The 19579-nt window shown below is 40.6% G+C and overlaps 1 protein-coding gene across 1 annotated transcript in view; it reads right to left on the reverse strand.

Annotated features, from left to right (window-relative positions):
- Positions 1-5261: 5261 nt before the first annotated feature.
- LOC138010927 (eukaryotic translation initiation factor 4E type 3-B-like) overlaps positions 5262-19579 on the reverse strand; it is a 14417-nt gene continuing 99 nt past the window's right edge. The window contains exons 1-8 of the mRNA XM_068857935.1: positions 19461-19579; positions 19314-19386; positions 17795-17889; positions 16452-16512; positions 12215-12281; positions 11735-11829; positions 11445-11505; positions 5262-10002 (exon numbers count right to left, since the gene is read on the reverse strand). The exon at positions 19461-19579 is cut by the window's right edge and continues 99 nt beyond it. Of these exons, the coding sequence (XP_068714036.1) occupies positions 9923-10002; positions 11445-11505; positions 11735-11829; positions 12215-12281; positions 16452-16512; positions 17795-17889; positions 19314-19386; positions 19461-19579 (651 nt within the window). The 3' untranslated portion in view covers positions 5262-9922. The remainder of the gene's footprint in view (positions 10003-11444; positions 11506-11734; positions 11830-12214; positions 12282-16451; positions 16513-17794; positions 17890-19313; positions 19387-19460) is intronic.

Raw genomic sequence — 19579 nt, forward strand, 5'->3', positions numbered from 1 at the left:
AAGTCCTGACAAAGACCTTGGTTTCTGGTGGTTTTATGACTATTTTATATTACCCTCTTTAAATAAAGACATTCCTTAACACAACAGGCCGAAAGGCTGGTACTCTCATGAGATTCGAAAGTGGACTAGCCTGCGAACACAGACGTATTTCCGGTTGTCTCGTCCGCCAAAAGAGAGAAAGCGGCAAACGGAAATACGTGAGGTCAAGATGTGTGGATATTGGCCAAGTTCTTTTTTTGCGTGTTTATTTCGTCTCGGTCCATAACATGCAAAAAAAAAAAAACGAGGCCAATATCCAGCCACCTTAACCGAGCAAGTTTGGTCAAAAAAGGACAACTCCATCTTGCCCGATCGGGTAGCCAATCAAAGAGTGGGATTAGGTTCACTCATCTTGCCCGCTCACGGAGCTACAATCTTGGACATTTCAACTGGAAAATGAAGACCACCCCTCCCCCAAATTTCAATGATGAAAAAATGGCGGCCTTCAACTTGCGCGTGGATTCATCATTGATATTGAAGGGAGGGGAGCACTAATTTTTCATTTTATTTTGTCCAAGATTGTAGTCATATAATAAATAGAGTTATTCCGTTTCCAGGTCATAAGTATCAATTCTCGGTTTTCACACGACGTTTTTTCACACGACGTCGCCATGTTGGAGCCCCTAAACAAAGAAACGGCGGCCATGTTGGAGTCCCAACCAAATCCTCCGGGAATTTAACGCTATTATTATGCAAACGTTTTCTTTTTTTTTCATTGAAAAACATGGCTGTTGGATCACGTGAGTGAAAACCAACAATTGCAGTTAGAAACAACGAAATTCAAATCTTCTAAGCATGTTTGCGCAATACTTTTCGGAATTTCTTCCAGGATAATTTCCAAGTATGTATTATGAGAACGGAGTACCCTGAGAAAATCCTCCATATAGGAGCAGAGTGGATAACTAAACGTGCTTTCCTGTTGTTTGGCTAAGTTGGTTAAAGATGGGTGGCGGATACGGAAGCGGGTGGAACCAACAGTCGCAGTACAAGAAAGGGTTAAGTTTTTGCAAACGTTGGCCGTGTAGCACCTATATTTCAACAAGCGACATTACATGGATAGAAAATAGCACTTCACGGCCAACACAGGAGGAAGGGTTACGCTTTTACAAACTTTGGGCGTGTAACACTAATATTTCAACATAATTAACTACTAGAGGTTAATGTGAAGTGCTATTTCTACCCATGTAAACCACGTGAGCCCTACTAATGGAATTGGGCCCACACAAGGACCCACACAAGAACAGAGAAAAACTCTGAACAGTGATACACGGTTTGTAACAACGTAACCCTTCCTTGTACTTGGACATATTCATTGCCGTGAAATTGACATCTTAAATACCCAACGAACTGTTCCCGTCTGACCTAGTAACTCAGTCGGAAGAGCGGCGGAGATCTAACCCGAAGGTCGTGGGTTCAATTCCCACCCTGGTCAGAGTTTTTCTCTGTCCTTGTGTGGGCCCATTTCCACCAGTAGGGCTAACGCTCGCATGGTTCTTATGGGATAGAAATCTAGCACTTCACATTACACTCTGTTCAATTAACTCTGTTTATAAACATTGAGAATTTATTTTAAAGCCTGTCCATTTAGTGTATGTGGTGACAAGGGCTGAGGATTGCTTTTTGGCTTATCATCAAGTTACCATGAGTGTACCAGTCCTGCTGCTGGTTTACGTGGGTAGAAAATAGCACTTCACATTACCCTCCAATAGTCACTAATGCCAAACCGTATGTAGGCTATGCCGCGCTGATGAGGCCTACACAACGCGGAACAGCTGTCCCGATGATGGTTGCCAATTGACCGGGTGAAATAGTTGTGCGCATGCTTGATGTGTTGGCCACAACGGGTTGGTGTTATGGTGTGTCACCTAATTAAGCTTTTTTTGTTTATTTATTTTTTTATTTATGACACCCCCTATGCATGCGACAGTCATTTATCTGACTAAACTTAATAGGGGACTTTCTCGAATGCTTGAACGTGTGGGATGTAGATGCAGATGCATCTCGAAAACAAAAAAGGGAAAAGTGAAAGTTAGAAAGAACATTGCCGTTAAATAAGTAACTTAAAGGGGCTGTGTTACAGAGGTGCAGTTCATTTTGTGTAGTATTAACAATTATCCACCCCTTCTTTTAGGGGTTCAGGGATGGCACAGTGATGGCGCAGTGGTGGCGCAGTGTTGGCCCAGTGTTGGCGCAGTGTTGGTGCAGTGTTGGCGCAGTGATGGCGCAGTGGTGGCGCAGTGGTGAGAGCACTTGCCCACCACCTATGTGGTCCGGGTTCGATTCGCAGACTCGGCGTCATAAGTTGAGTTTGTTGGTTCTCTACTCTGTACCGAGAGGTTTTCTCCGGGTACTCCAGTTTCCCCTCTCTTCAAAAACCAACATTTGACTTGATTTGTGTTTATTGTTAATTCCAGTTTACAGGCCCAATTAGTGATATGCGGCAGCGCTAGAACGACTAGACACTCTTACATAAAGTTCCTTTCTTTTTCTCGATATACAACCTAACGTTAACTCAGAAATTATTTCTAAACAGCACGAACCAAAGCTTCTTGACGATAAATTGTCTGTCGATCATATGTACCGGTAATTAGTATAGGTAATCACATGAGGCCGAGTACTATTAAGGATTAATTGCACGAGTGTTTTGGAAATTTTCCAAAATTGCCCGAGTCGCGAAGCTTGTTTATCAATGAAGGGCAAAATTACTCTTGATTACCAAAAATGCCCTCGATTAAGAAAAAATGCCCTCTGTCTCAGCAGAAACCCATAAGGGTTGAAACGTGTAACGGCCCCTTGTGTGCTGCGAAACAAGCTTCTGAATATTCAACTTGCTAAGAACCATATTTGGAACAACAAGAACGAGGGGTTTCCAAATATGGTACTTAGCACAGAAACATTCAACCAATCAGTTTGCACTGAATATTCGGAAGCTGTGAACGCGCGTTACACGTTTCAACTCTTATGGGTTTCTGGTCTCAGCCAATCAGCGCTCAGTAATTTTGCCCCATATTGATAAAAGTTTCAAACAACAGAGATCAACTTTAAGAAAGTGTTAGGCTAAACAGTTTTCAAAAACCAAATCACAATCCATTTGAATATTTTTCAATTTTGCCCATCCCTTCCTCTTTTTGTATTTGCTGTTTTATTCAAACCTTCCTTCAAAGTTTTAAGTGTTCTAGTGGTTGTCCAATGATGAATGAATGAATGAATGAATGAATTAATTAATTAATAATTAATCAATTCAAACCTTCCTTCCATGTTCTAAGTGGTTATTTTTATGTTTCACTTGATTTGGTTGCCAGTTTCCAGCCACCGAATTTGGCAAAAATTTCTGACACAGCCCCTTTAAGCAGTTGCAAGCAAGCCGGAAAAATCCCGGCTTAACTAATTCAAAGGCACTCGAACCCACGACGGTGTGATTACACAGCACTTCTATACCCATTGAGCATGTGAAGATTATAAAGACGTTAATAGTTCTTTTTTCTAAAATTATGACACATTTTTCCATCTTTGTAAACAGAAATCTGTGGATCAGTTCGTCGTTATTTTTTCTTCCTCCAAGAAGGACAGATCACGTTATAAGCCAACAGATTGTCTGTGCAAGAGTTACCTCAAGTTTCCTGTATCTACTAAATCATCAGTTGATCTTTATGTTAAATAGAGTTTATTATTGTCACAAGAGCTGGATATACAGAGATCAAAAAGAAAACTTAATATACACAGTAGTTCAATAAATCCAGATACGTCATCGTTTTTTCCAACTATCCACACAAAAGCATTTTCAAACGTTTTCGACGCCTCGATGTCATCGTTCTCAGAGGGCTCCGTTAAGTTTTCACCTGTATGGCAACTCTAAAAACGGAGCGTTTTCAAATCGCTCCCCTTTAGAGACCGTTTTTGAAACTCTCCGTTTCTATCGGCGTTTTTAGGCGTTTAAATGTGGATGACAGGCTAAAACGCATAAAAAAGTACGCGTTTTCAAATGGAAACTGAAAGCGTAAGGGAGCTGTGTGAGTTGTGAGTTCAAGTTGGCGGCTCGTTCCGTGAATCAGAGGCTTTCAGCTTTTCTACGTAGTGTAAGAATTTCGCACCCAGCAGCTGCGGCAATTGGGACCCTTGTTACGACAGCAATTTTCCGAAGCAGCCGGCGGAGGTCGTTATTCTGAGCGACAGAATACTAAGCTTAATTAAAGACGCGAATGTTTTAATTTTTTTGTGCGCTCAAGAATGACTTTCAACATAGCTCTCCCCAAAAGCGGTGATTTTCATGTAACGAGCTCTTGTCAGTTCTGAAATACCGTCGGTATGCACACTCGAAGTCAAGGTCACTTTTTTACCTTGGCAACCACTGCTGATTGGTGCTGACCGCGGAAATCGCGTTCTCAGGGAACAGGGGCACAAGATAAACGGTGCCGAGCAAGCCATTCTCGTCACCAGAACCTCGGATAGACAGGAGTGCTGGGGTCGAGATTGCGAGCAGGCTTGAAAAAAATTTAATACCTTTTACACTTTGCGACAAAAACTTTCGCTAAAAAAAAGTCTCAACCATCGTTGTCTGCCACAAAAAAAGTACCCACGGAAAATTACTCCAAAGAAAATCACCCTATTAAAACTTAATAGGGAGTTTAAGATTTGCGACGGCTGCATCAAAATACAGCTTTGCACTATCCGTAAGTCTTTCGCGAATATTCCTTCTCGTTCACATCGTTCCGTGTGGGCGAAGTGTCCTAAAAATAAATTGGTTACGAGCAGTTTCAAAGTAAAATCAGGAAAGGATGAAAAATTCTCATTTGTATGATAACGTTGTCGTTAAAACCTCAGATTTGGTAATATCGCATCGTTGTTGGGCACGGCACCGCAAAAAAACGTGCTCAAAGAGTGCAGTAAGTGTAGCATGATTATTTTTCTTCTTTTACCCAATTACATTCTTGTTTTGTGACATTGTCTTTTCCGTAGTCGTTGTTTAAACGGAAGACCTTAGACAGCAATGACCAGAACCAGGTCGCTGACCAGCGGTTTTCGTTAAAAAAATGGTGAGCGGGGGGTGCTCAGTCTCGCGGGCTCAGAAAACCTTTCGTTGTGGTCATTGTTATTCAAGGTTTTTCTGTTTAAACTGCATAATGACTGAAATGGCCATTTTGTGGAAAACGTTAACACATGATCCTTGAAAACGACATCGACGTCCACACGAGCCTGAATCTTATCGCCGCTGGAACTAAGGCTGCGTTCACACAAATTTTATTAAATAGTTACTATATATTTTACATGTTAAAAGAGAAGACGGGCGCTTTCAAAGCCTTTATCACCGTTCTTATTTAAGAACGTAAAATTTAAAAAAAATCACTGAGGATTTACGCGTATTTTTTCAAACATTTAGTCGACGTTTGATAATTTGCTCTCGCTACATCTTTGATGATAGCGAGGCAGCAAGCAATTATAAATTATAACATAAATATGCCATAGAAAAATATCACGTTAACCTACACAAGACACTGTTCCTCCTTGAGGCATCAGTAATTTTCCTTAGTATGAGTTGATATACCGTAGATTGCCACTTCGCGTTCTGTACATGAGCGAGCCAACAAGCACTACTAAACAGATCTAAATAACAGGTAAAAACTATCCCGACTTAACCCTAATGCTTCCTTAGGCTTTAATTAGTTCTAACAAGTTCTCTTGGTTCTAAACTCAGTGGACATACAGTTGATATACTAAGTAGGCTGATTTAGCAACAGAACGGGAATGTCTGTGGCGACGTCGCGCGCAGCAAAACTACCAATGAGAATTTAGAATAGAGAAGAAAAGAGTGGAGTCTATTCTATTCTGAATTCTCATTGGTGTTTTCTCTGCGCGCGCCGTCGCCACTGACGTTCCCGTTCTGTTGCTAAATCAGCCTACTGTACTCGCTGGCGCGCACATTGTACAAAACCTGTCCTTACTTAGCGTCATTTCTATTCTCTTGCATCATACGCCAGTGTCACGGTGACTGAACAAAAAAAATCTCACGACTGCTAAAATTAAAAAAAAAGGCAAAAATTGAATAATATTACCAATAACCAATTATTTAAACTTGAATGGCAGTACCAACCACCAACAACTGAATTTTCTACCCTTTAAAAGTATATATACAAACGAATAAAACTGGCTTAAAATTTCATCCTATCCCATGGCAGAGGTTTGCTTGATTTCACCCGAAAAGAAAACGAAACGTCTGCACGGATCTCATCGAAGTCAGTCGTCCAGAACCTTGGACGAACAATTGAACTCTTCCGCTAAGACATAGTAGAGAGAGACTGGTTAGGAAAGGTCACGTGACAATGACCCTCCACACAAAAATTCAAGATAGCGTTTGTGTGTAACAGACGACACACATGCGTGACAGAACATCGAAAACATCCATGCAGAGGTTCCTTTCCCTCTTACTAGATTGGAAAATCAAGGATACCCCTGGCTGCCTAGCAGGGTAGGCTTATTCAGGCACAATACTTTTTAAACAGGGTAAAAAGTGCAATTTCTAAAAAAAGAAAACAAAAATACATGATTTCGAAAAGAAATGTTACAACAACTTTCCAATCACGAATTACAAAACAAAAAAAAACCCCTTTGTTATTTCATTTCAGTCGGCTGATATTCTTTCATTTCGGAAGCCATGCTACAAGAATTAAAACTAACCCTTACAGCGAGCATAAAATGCGGCTCAGTTTGAGGTATTTACAATAATGAATGACGATTGCAAAAACGAGTATATCTTTGGATGAGTTGAACGTCTAACAAAGAACAGAAAAGCAAGGTTACAACAGACGTAGACAATCAAACGAGCCAATCAAAAGTCGAGAGGACAGCTGAACCGAGGCCTGACGAATAGAGCTCAATTCCTAACAAAGGTTTCTGGGGCACCAATATGGCGGCCTGTCAAAATAAATCAGGGGCACCCAACGTCAATTTTCGGAGAATATCTGTTCGGAAGACGATTTGCGACCATGTTTGCTTTTGATTGGATAATATTGCTTCCCCAGTTACAGAGAGTCCCATTTAAATCAAAAGCGAAGCAAACACTGCGAGATGAGAGGGCCGACAAATTATTCACTCCACAACACGCAATTTTAGTGGAAAGAGAAGTTTTTGCCTTGATAATGCCAAGTAACACAGTCTAAGGACAACAGGACACAGATGGGACCAATAATATTTGTTTCAGCGCCCACTACCTTAGAATACTTAGAACACCAAAATGTCTTCGGACCACAAGATAACTCTGCTACTGATACTATTGTTACCTCAACAATACAGTAAACCAAGGTTGCCAAAGTACTGCAAGACCATCTTTGATTTCTCGTGCAGTACCACAGGATACCCTGAAACCTAAGAGAGCAACCATAGCACCTGTACCAAAAGATACCAGTTTACCACATTTAGCATGGGAACAAAAGTTGCCATACAAATCTCAGTAACAAAGGGACCCAAGCTTTTATTAGGGACCTTACGAGAGAACGTCGTCTAAAAATATTGTTTCCCGTTATTGTAATAACTTAGTTATAACCCCAATGTAAGTCGTTCGGAATGGAAAGTGTGTATCAACATTGCAGGAATAAAATTGGCATGAACTGTGTGATTGTTTGGGGAGAAAGTTAAAAATGTTTCATCATGTTCTCACTTCCTCTACACAACCTGAAATTTGTAGGGAGCTTAGCAACGACAACGGCGACGGCAACGAGAACGTCCTCTCAAAATATAAATTTGCGTTATTTTAACGGCTTCGTGAATATTTCAAGATTTTTAATTTGCCAAGGGTGTGGTAATTCCTCAAAAATGTCACCAGTCGGAATGGCACTCAATTTCGGGAAGAAAATGAAAATTTATCCTCAAGTGCTGACGTTCTTCATAAAACCATAAACTTTGCTATATTACGTTGTTGTTTTGCTGACGACGGCAACGAAATGGACAAAAGTTAGAAACGCACGTGCAGGGGGTGCAAAGCTATTGTTTTTACCCACTAATTATGCAAATTTGTGACGTTCTTGTTGCCGTCGCCGTTGTCGTTTCTAAAACTCCCTATTAGGGACTTTACGATCTACGACGGCGACGTCAACGAAAAAGTCACCTCAAAATATAACTTTGCACTATTGTACGTTTCTCACGGTTAGACCATCTCGTTCGCGTCGTACAATGTGGGCGAAGTATCCTAAAAATAAATTGGTACTAGCAGTTGAAGAGTGAAAATAGAGAATTATAGATTCACATTTGTGCGCTCGCGTTATCAAAAATCCTCAAATTTGGTGATTTCACGTCGTTGTTGAGCAGGGTACCGCACGATTTTATGCTAAAATGCGTGACGCACGTGCAGCATGATTATTTTTCCTCATTTAACCAATGATATTGTAGTTTCGTGGCGTTCTCGTTGACGACCGCGTTGTAGATCGTAAATTAGGGAGCTTTAGCAACGACAACGGCGACGGCAACGAGGACGTCACAAATTTGCATATTTAGTGGGCAAAAACAATAGCTTTGCACGCCCTGCACGTGCGTTTTTCATTTTTGTCCATTTCTTTGCCGTCGTCAGCAAAGCAACAACGTGAAATTACCAAGTTTGAAGTGTTATGGAGAACGTCAGCACCTGGAGATAAATTTTCATTTTTCTCGCCTAATTAAATTAAGCGTCGCTCGTAACGGTTTCATTCCTGAGGGACTGAAACACCTTTGTCATATTAAAAGGCTTGGAATAGTCACGAAGTGATCGCAATAACGTGAATTTATGTTTTTACATGACGTTCTCGTTGCCGTTCCCGTCGTCGTTGCTAAAGCTCCCTATTCCCTATTGGGGAGCTTAAGCAACGACGACGGCGACGGCAACGAGAACGTCACCTCAAAATATAAATTCACGTTAAGGTGATCACTTCGTGACTATTTCAACGTTTTTAATATGACAAGTGTGTGGTAGTTCCTCAAAGATGACACTAGTCGGAACGGTACTCCATTTTAGGAGAGAAAATGAAAATTTATCCACAAGTGCTGACGTTCTTCATAAAACCAAAAACGTGGCTATTTAACGTTGTTGTTTTGCTGACGACGGCAACGAAATGGACAAAAGTGAAAAACGCACGTGCAGAGCGTGCAAAGCTATTGTTTTTACCCACTAAATATGCAAATTTGTGACGTTCTCATTGCCGTTGCCGTTGTCGTTGCTTAAGCTCCCTATTAGGGAACTTAAGCAACGACAACGGCGACGGCAACGAGAACGTCATCTCAAAATATAAATTCGCGTTATTGTAATCGCTTCGTTACTATTTCAACTTTTTTAATATGACGGGGGTGTGGTAGTTCCTCAAAAATGGCGCAGGTAGGAACGGCGCCCAATTAAGGGCAGAAAATAAAAATATATACCCCAAGTAATGACGTTGTCCATAAAACCTCAAATTTGGCTATTTCACGTTGTAGTTTTGCTGACGACGGCAAAGAAATGGACAAAAGTGAAAAACGCACGTGCAGGGCGTGCAAAGCTATTGTTTTTGCCTACTAAATATGCAAATTTCTGACGTTCTCGTTGCCGTCGCCGTTGTCGTTGCTTAAGTTCCCTATTGTCTGGACGAGGAGGGCAAAGAAATGTACCAAAATGAAAAATGCACGTGCAAGGCGTGCAGAGTTTTTGTTTTTGCTCATTAGAGCTTTTTGTTTCATGGCTTTCTCATAGCCGTCGTCGTTGTGCTTGCGTAAGCTCCCTAATATAAACCGTGATAATTTTAAATTGCAAGCAAAAATAACCAAAATTGAAACGATTATTACAGTGGTGACATCACTAGTAGCAGCAGTCTTGCACAGGCCACCAAGCTCCAGAAGCCATGATACGTGACACATGCCGACCAGTCTGACAGACAGCATAAGAGAAAAATTACTCCTTGGCAAATGGAAAACCTGGAGGCTTAGTTGGTCGCGGTCGGGTTCCCTCAAATGCTTCATGGGCTTGATGTGCTGGAAATATGAACAAACAAACTTGTAACCGACAAACATTTTATGAAACTACATAATTACCTGATTGCTTTTTTTTAATTACCCAAAGGAGGTAAGTCTAACAGAAGAGGTAAGGGATACATGTGTAGCATGTACTTAAGACCAAAATGAGGATATGTATATGTGCAGAACTACATGTACAATCCAAGACAAATTGATTGGGACACTTCAACCTTTTTTTTAGGCAATTATGCAATGCAAAACATATTTCATGGCAAAACTGGCCTTAATCCATACTTTCTTCCCCCCCTTCCCCCCCCCCCCCACCCCCCAGTCAATGTCGTTCTCAGCATACTCAAGTACTTCTTATGACATGACCTCGTTTGAGGCCAACATTAGGGAGCTTTAGCAACGACGACGGGAACGGCAACGAGAACGTCATCACAAAACATAAATTCTCATTATTGTAATCACTTCACGACTATTCCAAGTTTTTTTAACGCGAGAGAGGTATGGCAGTCCCTCAGGAATAAAAACGTTATGATCAGCGCTTTTTGTAGGGCGAGAAAATGAAAATTTATCTTCAAATGCTGACGTCCTTCATAAAACCTTAAAGTTGGTCATTTCACGTTGTTGTTTTGCTGCCGACGTCAAGGAAATAGACAAAAATGAAAAACGCACGTGCAGAGCGTGCAAAGCTATTGTCTTTGGCCACTAAATATGCAAATTTGTGACGTTCTCGTTGAAGTCGCCGTTGTCGTTGCTAAAGCTCCCTATTGACTGGGGGAGGGGTGAAGTGGAAGATGAATAAGATGGTTACTAAAAAATAAAAGAGAGAGAATGGCACGCCTTGTACACTGTAGTGTCCCAATGTAATTTGTCTAGGATTGTAGCTGCTATCTGTAGTAAACTCCATAAGCCAAGGCTGTTGCCTAAGAAAATTTTAAGGGGCCCTCAGAGCTAAACGCTGAGAACTTAGGAGCCCAACATATGAAGTGAAAGGTGTTGCTGCGAAAAATTAAGGCGCCCAGAGCTATTCTTTGGGAGCCCCAGGCTACCGGGCTCCTGTTAGGCAACAGCCTTGATAAGCACTTATAGTTAAATCCTTTGAGAAACCTGGTATTGCTGAGGTTCAAGATATTTGAAAGACAAAACTTTTTAAAGTTTTCAAGGACCTTCAGTTGCCAATGAAAGGAAGTAAGAATTTTTGAAAGTTCCTGTCAAAAATAAGTGCACTGCAAGTATCTTGGCATGCCCCACAAACGTTCCTTGAAGACCCTTGAAGACCCTTCAAGACTAGCTACAGCTTCAAGGATAGGTTTCATATCCTCAAGAGGTTGAAAAGGGATTTTGGAAAATTCCTGACAAGATCATCAAGATGATACTCAAAAATCAATGATCTGCACAAGAGTAGAATTGAAATAATTGTGTTTATGACTTTGCTAACAGCTGGTAGTACTTACGCTTGTAAAAGTCATCAAAAACATCAATGTCCGTTAAGAGATCTCTCACTTTGTCCAATACCTGTCATCCAAAAGAGGAGAGAGTCAGCTTCAAGACAGCTGACATGTAAAACATCAAAGACAATGCCTTTACACTAAGTATTATGTCACAAGATAGCTGACAAATGCAGATTTGTGACCAGACCACATGCATGACATCCTTACATGATATTTGAACCTTTGCCTCTGGTGCCAGGGCTAGGCTGGAGTACAAAGTAAGATTAGTAATAAAATTAGCAATAACATCTTACTGTTGCATCGTCAACTGCTTTCGCATTTGAATTCCAGATTTGAATGATGTCATCTCTTTCACGCACACTAACACTGATTCCACACACTTCATCATCTGAAAAAAGTACACCAATTAGCCAAAACGTCAGGCAAAATGATAACAAATATATTTCAAAAGTTATCCAAAGTGGCTCAGTAAAATATCTACCACTTTTACCAACACTGAGGTGAGTAGTGTAATGTAACCACACAAGTTCAATAATCAGCCGAGTTTCTTGATAAAATTTGCTCCTCAGTAACCAAAGTGAAAGAGGAAGCCAGCACATTTTTTTGTCCATTTGCTTCGAGATGAATAATGCGTGCTCACATTCAAGCTAGACACTCAGAATTAATGTATGGAAAGCTCTATTTACTGGTGTGGTATACAGTGCAGTGTAAGCACTAACAACTACAATATCACTTTTAAGAAGCACAGCCAGTTTATTTGATTGACTTCTCACCTTCCCTTACGCTACCCACAAATTGTTCACCAATGGCTGCCAAAAGCAACTCCTTCCATGCTTTATCCTGTAGAAATTTACAGAATTAGAGTTTCCCGCTGGCTGAAGCATGAAAGAAGCGGGAAACAGATTTCTCACCCCGGGGAGCCTAGGTCATGGTGCATGTCTGGCTTTGAGACACGTGCACTTAGCGTATGCAGTTTTTGTCTTTTGCCGCCATAGTGCAAGCTCCCTCCCACCCACCCGGCGTAGTGGTAGATATGTACATTGTGGACAGTGTTTCATAGTGACATTTTAAAGCCAGTAGTAGGCCAGTAAACAGTTGCGAAGTTAATTTGTAAATGATAGTTGTGTTGTGTTAATAAAGGAAATGCTGCACTTTGCAGTTACTGTAGTATATGCATCTTGGCAACCCAGCATGAGAAATTGCTTTTACAATTACTTTTGCCAGTTTTTTATAAGCATTGTCAACAACTATTACTACAAGGAGGGCACAGAAGCAATTGATTTGCAGCAACTTGTCCTGGTTGGATGGGTCTAAAGTACAGGTCACTGATCATTACAAAACCCAAGGCTGCTGCATAATGGTCGCCCGGTTGCCTGAGGCACCTTACGTGCGTGTGTGGGCGACCAAATTTCTGAACGAGTAGCCCGAACAGGCGCCTAACTTATCACAAGGTGATTTAGTCTCACTTTCTTGTCAAGAGACTGCTTACGAGCCTAGAAGGCCCATCAGGCCGGCGCTTATCTCCGGTTTCTGTAGCATGAAGCGACTAGGAGTATTTCTACTCCCCCCTGGATGGGATGCCAGTCCATCGCAGGGTTACCCCCAGCATTAAATTCGCCAGTACCCATCTATACACCTGGGTGGAGAGAGGCACCTTGGGAGTAAAGTGTCTTGCCCAAGAACACAACACAATGTCCCTGGCCAGGACGCGAACCCGGACCACTCGATCCGGAGTCGAGCGCACTAACCATGAGGCCACCACGCCTCCCACCGTGAGTAAAACATGGTATAATATTATCTGTAGTGGGATTTCTTAACCTTGAATTAAATGATGTTCAAAAGAAAATACTACTTGTTTTGGTGATGTCTGCACTAATTTCTACATACAAAAATTTTAAGATGCTGCACATGCAAATGTCCTTTTTTCTGCGTTAATTGCTGACTATTTTGTACTTGGTTTTTTGCCTGGTGACAGCAATGGAGCTCTCACAACAGGTAAGCAATACTTTTTGCTTCTCGTGTCCTCATTTGAAATTCAAGTAAGGTAGGTCTGGGCTCTTGAAAAAATGACAGGGGCTACTAAAGTTTATAAATGTTGGAAGCCGGAAGGGCTCATGGAAATTTTTCTTAGGCAGCAGCCTTGAAACCTTTGCTAATGCTAAAGTTAGGCCTCAATACTGTAGGCCTAATAACAATGCTTAAGCCTAAGGTTATCCAATTTGAATGTTTTGGGCTGTTTTAACTAGTATACTAGGTAAAACAGTGACCTAGAATGATATGAGTGACAAGTGAAACGTGATCTGAACTTTTATTAGCCCTATCAACAAAAATATGAGTCCTACATGTACCTAAATGTAGGAATTCAGGCAAAAAACAGAAATTATAATGATTAAAATTAAATACCAACTTATAATTAGATGTGGTATTTTTCTGACTGTGTGGAAATGAACAAGGAGTGCTGACAGATGAGCTGAGGTTTAATGTTTACAGCAGGGCTCGACATTGCGACTCACTGGTCGCCAATGCGACCAAAAATCAAGCGTTGGCGACTAGATTTTTAGAGCTAGTCGCCAGTGGGCGACTAACCTTCACCTTTTTCCTTTATCCTTTTAACCTCAAAGGCAAATCAACCGTAGTTTTGGATAAAATGCATGATTTATGCGCACAAAAATAACAAAACAAACCCACGACTCTTCTGGCTCTTCGATCTCCATGTTTCATAATCGAGCGCCATGTTTGATTCAGCAGCTGGTATTGCGGGCGCACTAAATAACACGTGCAATCATTGTAGCGTGAAGTTCACACGAGGTCTTATCCCTGGTCAGATCATGAATATTTCATTGAATTCTAGGTCAAAAGATGCCTTAAATTCATTGCATACTTTGCTGAATGCAAACAATGTAGAATCATGCAAGAAATTGATCGATGATTTGAGCCTGTTGTGGGCCGTTCAGGCGGATAAAGCAGATTTTTGTAAGCTGGCAAAGGACGACCTTGGAACTAGCCTGATACCAGACATCGATCACAAACCAGCAGGTCATCCTGTGGCGTTAAAATCCACTGCAAACGGAGATTGTTCGTATAATTCGGTTTCGCTTTTTCTTTGTTGTGATGAAACACGAAGTAACTGGCTGCGTCTTCTAGTTGCAGAAGAACTGTACTCCAATGCTGAGTATTATGCAACGCATGAAATTTTCAAGAAAACTGCCAAATTTATCGAGATCCCAGAACCAATGTGAACGTGCCATCTCCGCGCAGAACAGGGTCAAGAATAGCCTACGTGTTGCCCTTGGATCCTCCAGGCACACTTAAAGATTTGATCCGAATTACAGCAGAAGGCCCATCGGTTGAGGAGTTTCATCCAGCACCTGTGGTCGACAAGTGGCTTTTGAGGGACAGGGAAGCGGGAGAAAGGCAACGGCCACCGCAGTTTCAGAATGACATGAAGTTTCACAAATGAAATTCAATCATTATCTAAAGACGCTAAGGAATATCACATTTGCTGTAATTATATCTCATTAGACATTTTAGTGTATACGTTGTGTCATATATTTATTAATATTGCAGTAATTTGGTGAGCCCGAAGCCAAGACTTATTTAGAGCGAGTCAAAATACAAATGAGTAAAAATGTGTAGCGATACTACAGTAACACACAAAAATGTCTAATTAGAGATTTATTATCCGTCTTCTTTTGCCAAAAATAAAAGAATGCAGACTTTTAAACGATTTTGAATATTATTAACACACTCAAGAAGAATACAGGACCCGTTAAACCGGTCTTATGGAGTACAAATAGCGTTAAACCGGTTTTGTGGAGGAAACATATCGTACAAATTTTGTGAGATAATTGTACTCTTCTCGAGCGTTATTTGTACTCAACAAAGCGCGGTTAGATACTTAAAGCCTTTTAGTTTCTTGTCCAAGTACCAGTCAGTACATTTCATCATGAGTGATGTTGACGTTGGGTTTATTGCAGTTTATGGTTAAACTGTTATTGACATAACTGATTGAATGGGATAACTAGTATAGAGAAAAGTTGGAAATTTATCTTCGCTAATGATACATCAACTATTCTGCGAAACATTAATACTATTACTTGTGACGTTACAATTATTGTATAAACAGGCATTAGATAAAGAAACAGATCTTTTATTGATACGAAATGTAGTTTGAGACTGTATAGAATCTCTAAACCTTCAGAAAGGGTTATTACTAAGAGCATTTGTCGCTTCTGTTAGTTCAAACCTCACCTGTATGATAAGCTGAAAGGAATTCATTAATGCAACTCAATAATTAAACTGGAAAAAAAAACCGCAACTTGCAAGTGTTTTGCGCATTACTCTTATAGTAACCTAAACAAGAATGGAGCCTGGTACGACTACCAACAATGTGGCAGAGCAGGGCCTAGTACTGATACGTCTCGATCGAAATTGCAACGAAGCCTTGGCTTTTTAGCGCTGAAAATATGGAAAACTGGTGATTGTTTATGTTCAGGTTCGCCTATTTATGTAAGCTATATAGACTCGATGTTACATGGAAACTTAACAAAAGCGGAGTAAGCACAGGAAACGTGACTGAAGCTGCTTTCACATTGATTATTTACCTCGTAATGCGTAATGATATGTTTTACGAGCCCTGGCTTCCTTTTAAATTTTAGTATCTCAGTCTTAGAAGCTTACGTGTACGTAAACTTAGGACTATGAAGAAGATTGCATGTGTACATGATCATCAGAAAAATGAAGAAAAAAACATCAGTGAAAAAAATGGCGACTAAAAGTTAAGATCTGGCGACCAAAATTTTTGGATCAGTCGCCAATTGGCGCCTTACTAAAAATGTTAATTTCGAGCCCTGTACAGCCAAATAACATTTTAGTCTTAACTTCAAGAAAGTAAATTAGCGTGCATAATGTTGTTCAATCATTAATTTTGTAAATTTAAAATAAGGAATTAATAATTATTGGACAATCTATCTGCCCTTCAAAGGCAAGATCCATAAAAATTCAACTCACTGTGTTTTGTTTGTCGCATCTCATTTTCCAATATCCCCCATTTACATTCTCTTTGTCTTCCCTGTCAGCAATAAGTGAATGTTATTAGAAAACTCAAGTATAAATTTAAAATTTAACAAATAGATTCCATGTTGCCGTGCGTCTGTTCAGTAATAGATCACAGATGACGTCAAAATGTGGATTGGTCAATTACTGTGATTTTCTTAATTCTGCAAAATCTCACCTTTGGCTTAGCGCCAAACTGCGTGTTGGCTTCCATCAATCAAATTTCTGAACATAGCTGGGAAGATTGGCTCTGCCTCCGGAAAGTCAGTTGAAGTTTTTGTTTAGTTCACAACTTGAATACTATTATCATCATCATGATATATTTTTAGGGGTGACCTGAAAACACTGAGCCCCGGTCCATGGACCCCCCTACGGACCAGGTTCATGGACTACCTTACGGACTGGTCCACGGACTATCTCTACCGACCCCCTCTACGGACCACCCCAAAAAAACACAGAATTGAAAATAAATTACAACTGAAAATTTGTTTATACTGGTTGTCTGGATAGACCACTCTTGCCGGTGAAATCTCAGCTGTTACGCTTTGCAAATCAGACTAAGGCTCAAGTGTTGCATTTTTCTTCGCTGTTCACTGGAGTGCTTCGAAACTAAGTTCTTCCGCCATTTTGTTCAGGACAGAGAGATTGTGAAGCCTGGGGAGAGTTCACAAACCCGCGGGAGAATGATCCGAACAAAATGGCAGAGGGAACGAAAGAAAATACAAATAGAACTTACTTATTATCAATCTTTGTCAAAGGATTCCGGTCCACAGCGAAGGAAGGGACAACATGTTATTAATAGACTTTGTACCCGAGCCTGAGCCTTAGTCTGTTGAATTTGCGGAGCGTTACGGTTGAGATTTCGCCGACACGAGTGGTCTATCCAGACAACTGGTAAGTCAAATCTTTAGTTTTTATTTATTTTCATTTCTATGTTGTTTTAGGGTGGTCTGTGAGGCAGTCCATGGACCCAGGCCGTAGAGGGGTCCATGGACCGGGGTCAGTGTTTTCCGGTCACCCTATTCTTAGAGCTTCTTCAGTAAAAGGATTCACTAGTACAATGTGCAGTTTAAACAGCTTTCCATCGGCATCAAGTTTGAATGTACTACAGTGGGAACCAAAGATGCTGAATGGTAGCTAGGTATGTCATGCATAAATTGATTTCAGCATCAATGTTTCATTGATGGAAATCAAAACACAGATGTGGGCACTTGAAGATGAGATTTTGCACAATTATGAAAATCGTAGTAAGTATGTATATACTACTTGTATTGCTAAAAGGATCATTTCAGCCCTACCAGAGAGGCTTTCTTTCTCCTCGCATAAAGTGATAGCTTGTCCTTGTACCCAGTTGGGAAGCCAAAGGTATGTTGTTAAAGACACTCCAGAAACTCTATAGTTTAAAAAAACAACAGAAAGAAAATTAAAGTGTGATTTAACCTGGAAACATTTATTAAGTTGCATTTTCGATGACAACAACAACAACAACAACAACAAGTTTAATACAACCAGTTGAACTACTGTTGAAGGCAATGAAAAATCTAACTACTGATGTATGTGCCTTCCCTTTTTAACATGGTGGTTTTCCAGGCTTGGTCAAGACACCATTCCTCTATTACATATATACATGTACATGTAGCTTTACACTTTTAATGGGTATTAAAAAAGGGGTGGGCATTATACTCGTGAAAGCTTGACAGTTGTTGCTCTTGTGAGTTGATACTTCAGGACAATATTATTAAAGTCAAGTCACCTTTTGAGTTTTTTTTTTGTTGAGTTTTTGAGTGAAGCTCCAGCACTTCGCTAAGTGGCCTGACTTTTGGCTGGATTAATAAACACAACTGTGGACTCATTCACACAGAAGCCCTTCAAGCTTAAATCCTGCCAAGTCGACCACATGCTGGGAAGGTCAGAGCACAACACCGGGAACTCTGTCCCCTACTCTTTTCGAATAGTGTGCACTGGGATCTTTAACGTCCCACAGAGTTAATGAACAAGGGCTGTGAGATGGGACCTCCAGCTTATCGTCCTTTTCCAAGCTAGAAAGTCTAACCAATTGCAGATGTAGTTACAAAGGCAGCACTTTCTCCTCAGTTATTTAAAGACCCTGAGTGTTGGTCCGGCCTCCTGCACGGAAGTCCATTGCCCTCTCGATTGAGCCAACTTGACTTATCAATTAGGTTCACCTAAACCTACAGTAGTTTAATTAATGAAACAGCTACCATGAGTCCCCTATAGCTGAGTGGCAGAGCATGACCGAACTAGTAATCAAAAGGTCGTAGGTTCGACTCTTGCAAATAAAGGTCGAGCACTGTTTCGCATTTTTTTCCCGAATATCCCCGATTCACCAGTTAACATTAAAGCATTAAAACATTAAAGCTTCTACAAAACAAAGTGACGGAATTCATCAAACCTAATTAAACTCAAAGTTCTGTTTCTAAGGTGTGAAAAACAACCTCTCAAATAAACAAAAACAATTGATGCCAGACATTCAATTTGCAAGAGATAATTTATTCAGTCTGGCTGTCAAACGTCAGACGGTCTTGACAACAAAAGATCGATATTGCTCGATCGACTGAAAACCAAGAAGTTGGAACTGCTTGAATTGTTTCCAGTTTTGCAAAGTAAAAATGGAAGACGATGAAGCACATAAAACCTAACGGATTTTAATTTGAACCAGTTGATCACACCTGATCTCATGAGCAAAGTCCACAGGTCATATTTTTTTCAGGGAGGTTCCAGAAAAGTCTAGTTAAGTTAGTAAAGTCGTACGTACGTAAAGATCGGGGAAAACTAAATATATATCATTCCAAATACCTGTATTGTGTGGACTGTGTAGACCTTTCGGAGATTTGCAGTATATTCCGCCGCGGTAGCTCCGCGGACATACCTATTAATCCATAAAATCGCTTCGGAAAAAAAGGAAAACTACAAGAATCACACAATTTGGACATTCGTACTTACTTGTCGTGCCACAATGTCCACGCAGTATTTAAAGGAATTCCGCTCTTTTCCGAGCTTTCAAGGTCATTCAACGACTTTCTCGAGAGATGCGGCGAGCTAGTGGTTTCTTTCTTTAAATC

Source organism: Montipora foliosa, chromosome 7 (genome assembly GCF_036669935.1).
Source record: "Montipora foliosa isolate CH-2021 chromosome 7, ASM3666993v2, whole genome shotgun sequence".
In the NCBI taxonomy this organism is placed as follows: Eukaryota; Metazoa; Cnidaria; class Anthozoa; order Scleractinia; family Acroporidae; genus Montipora; species Montipora foliosa.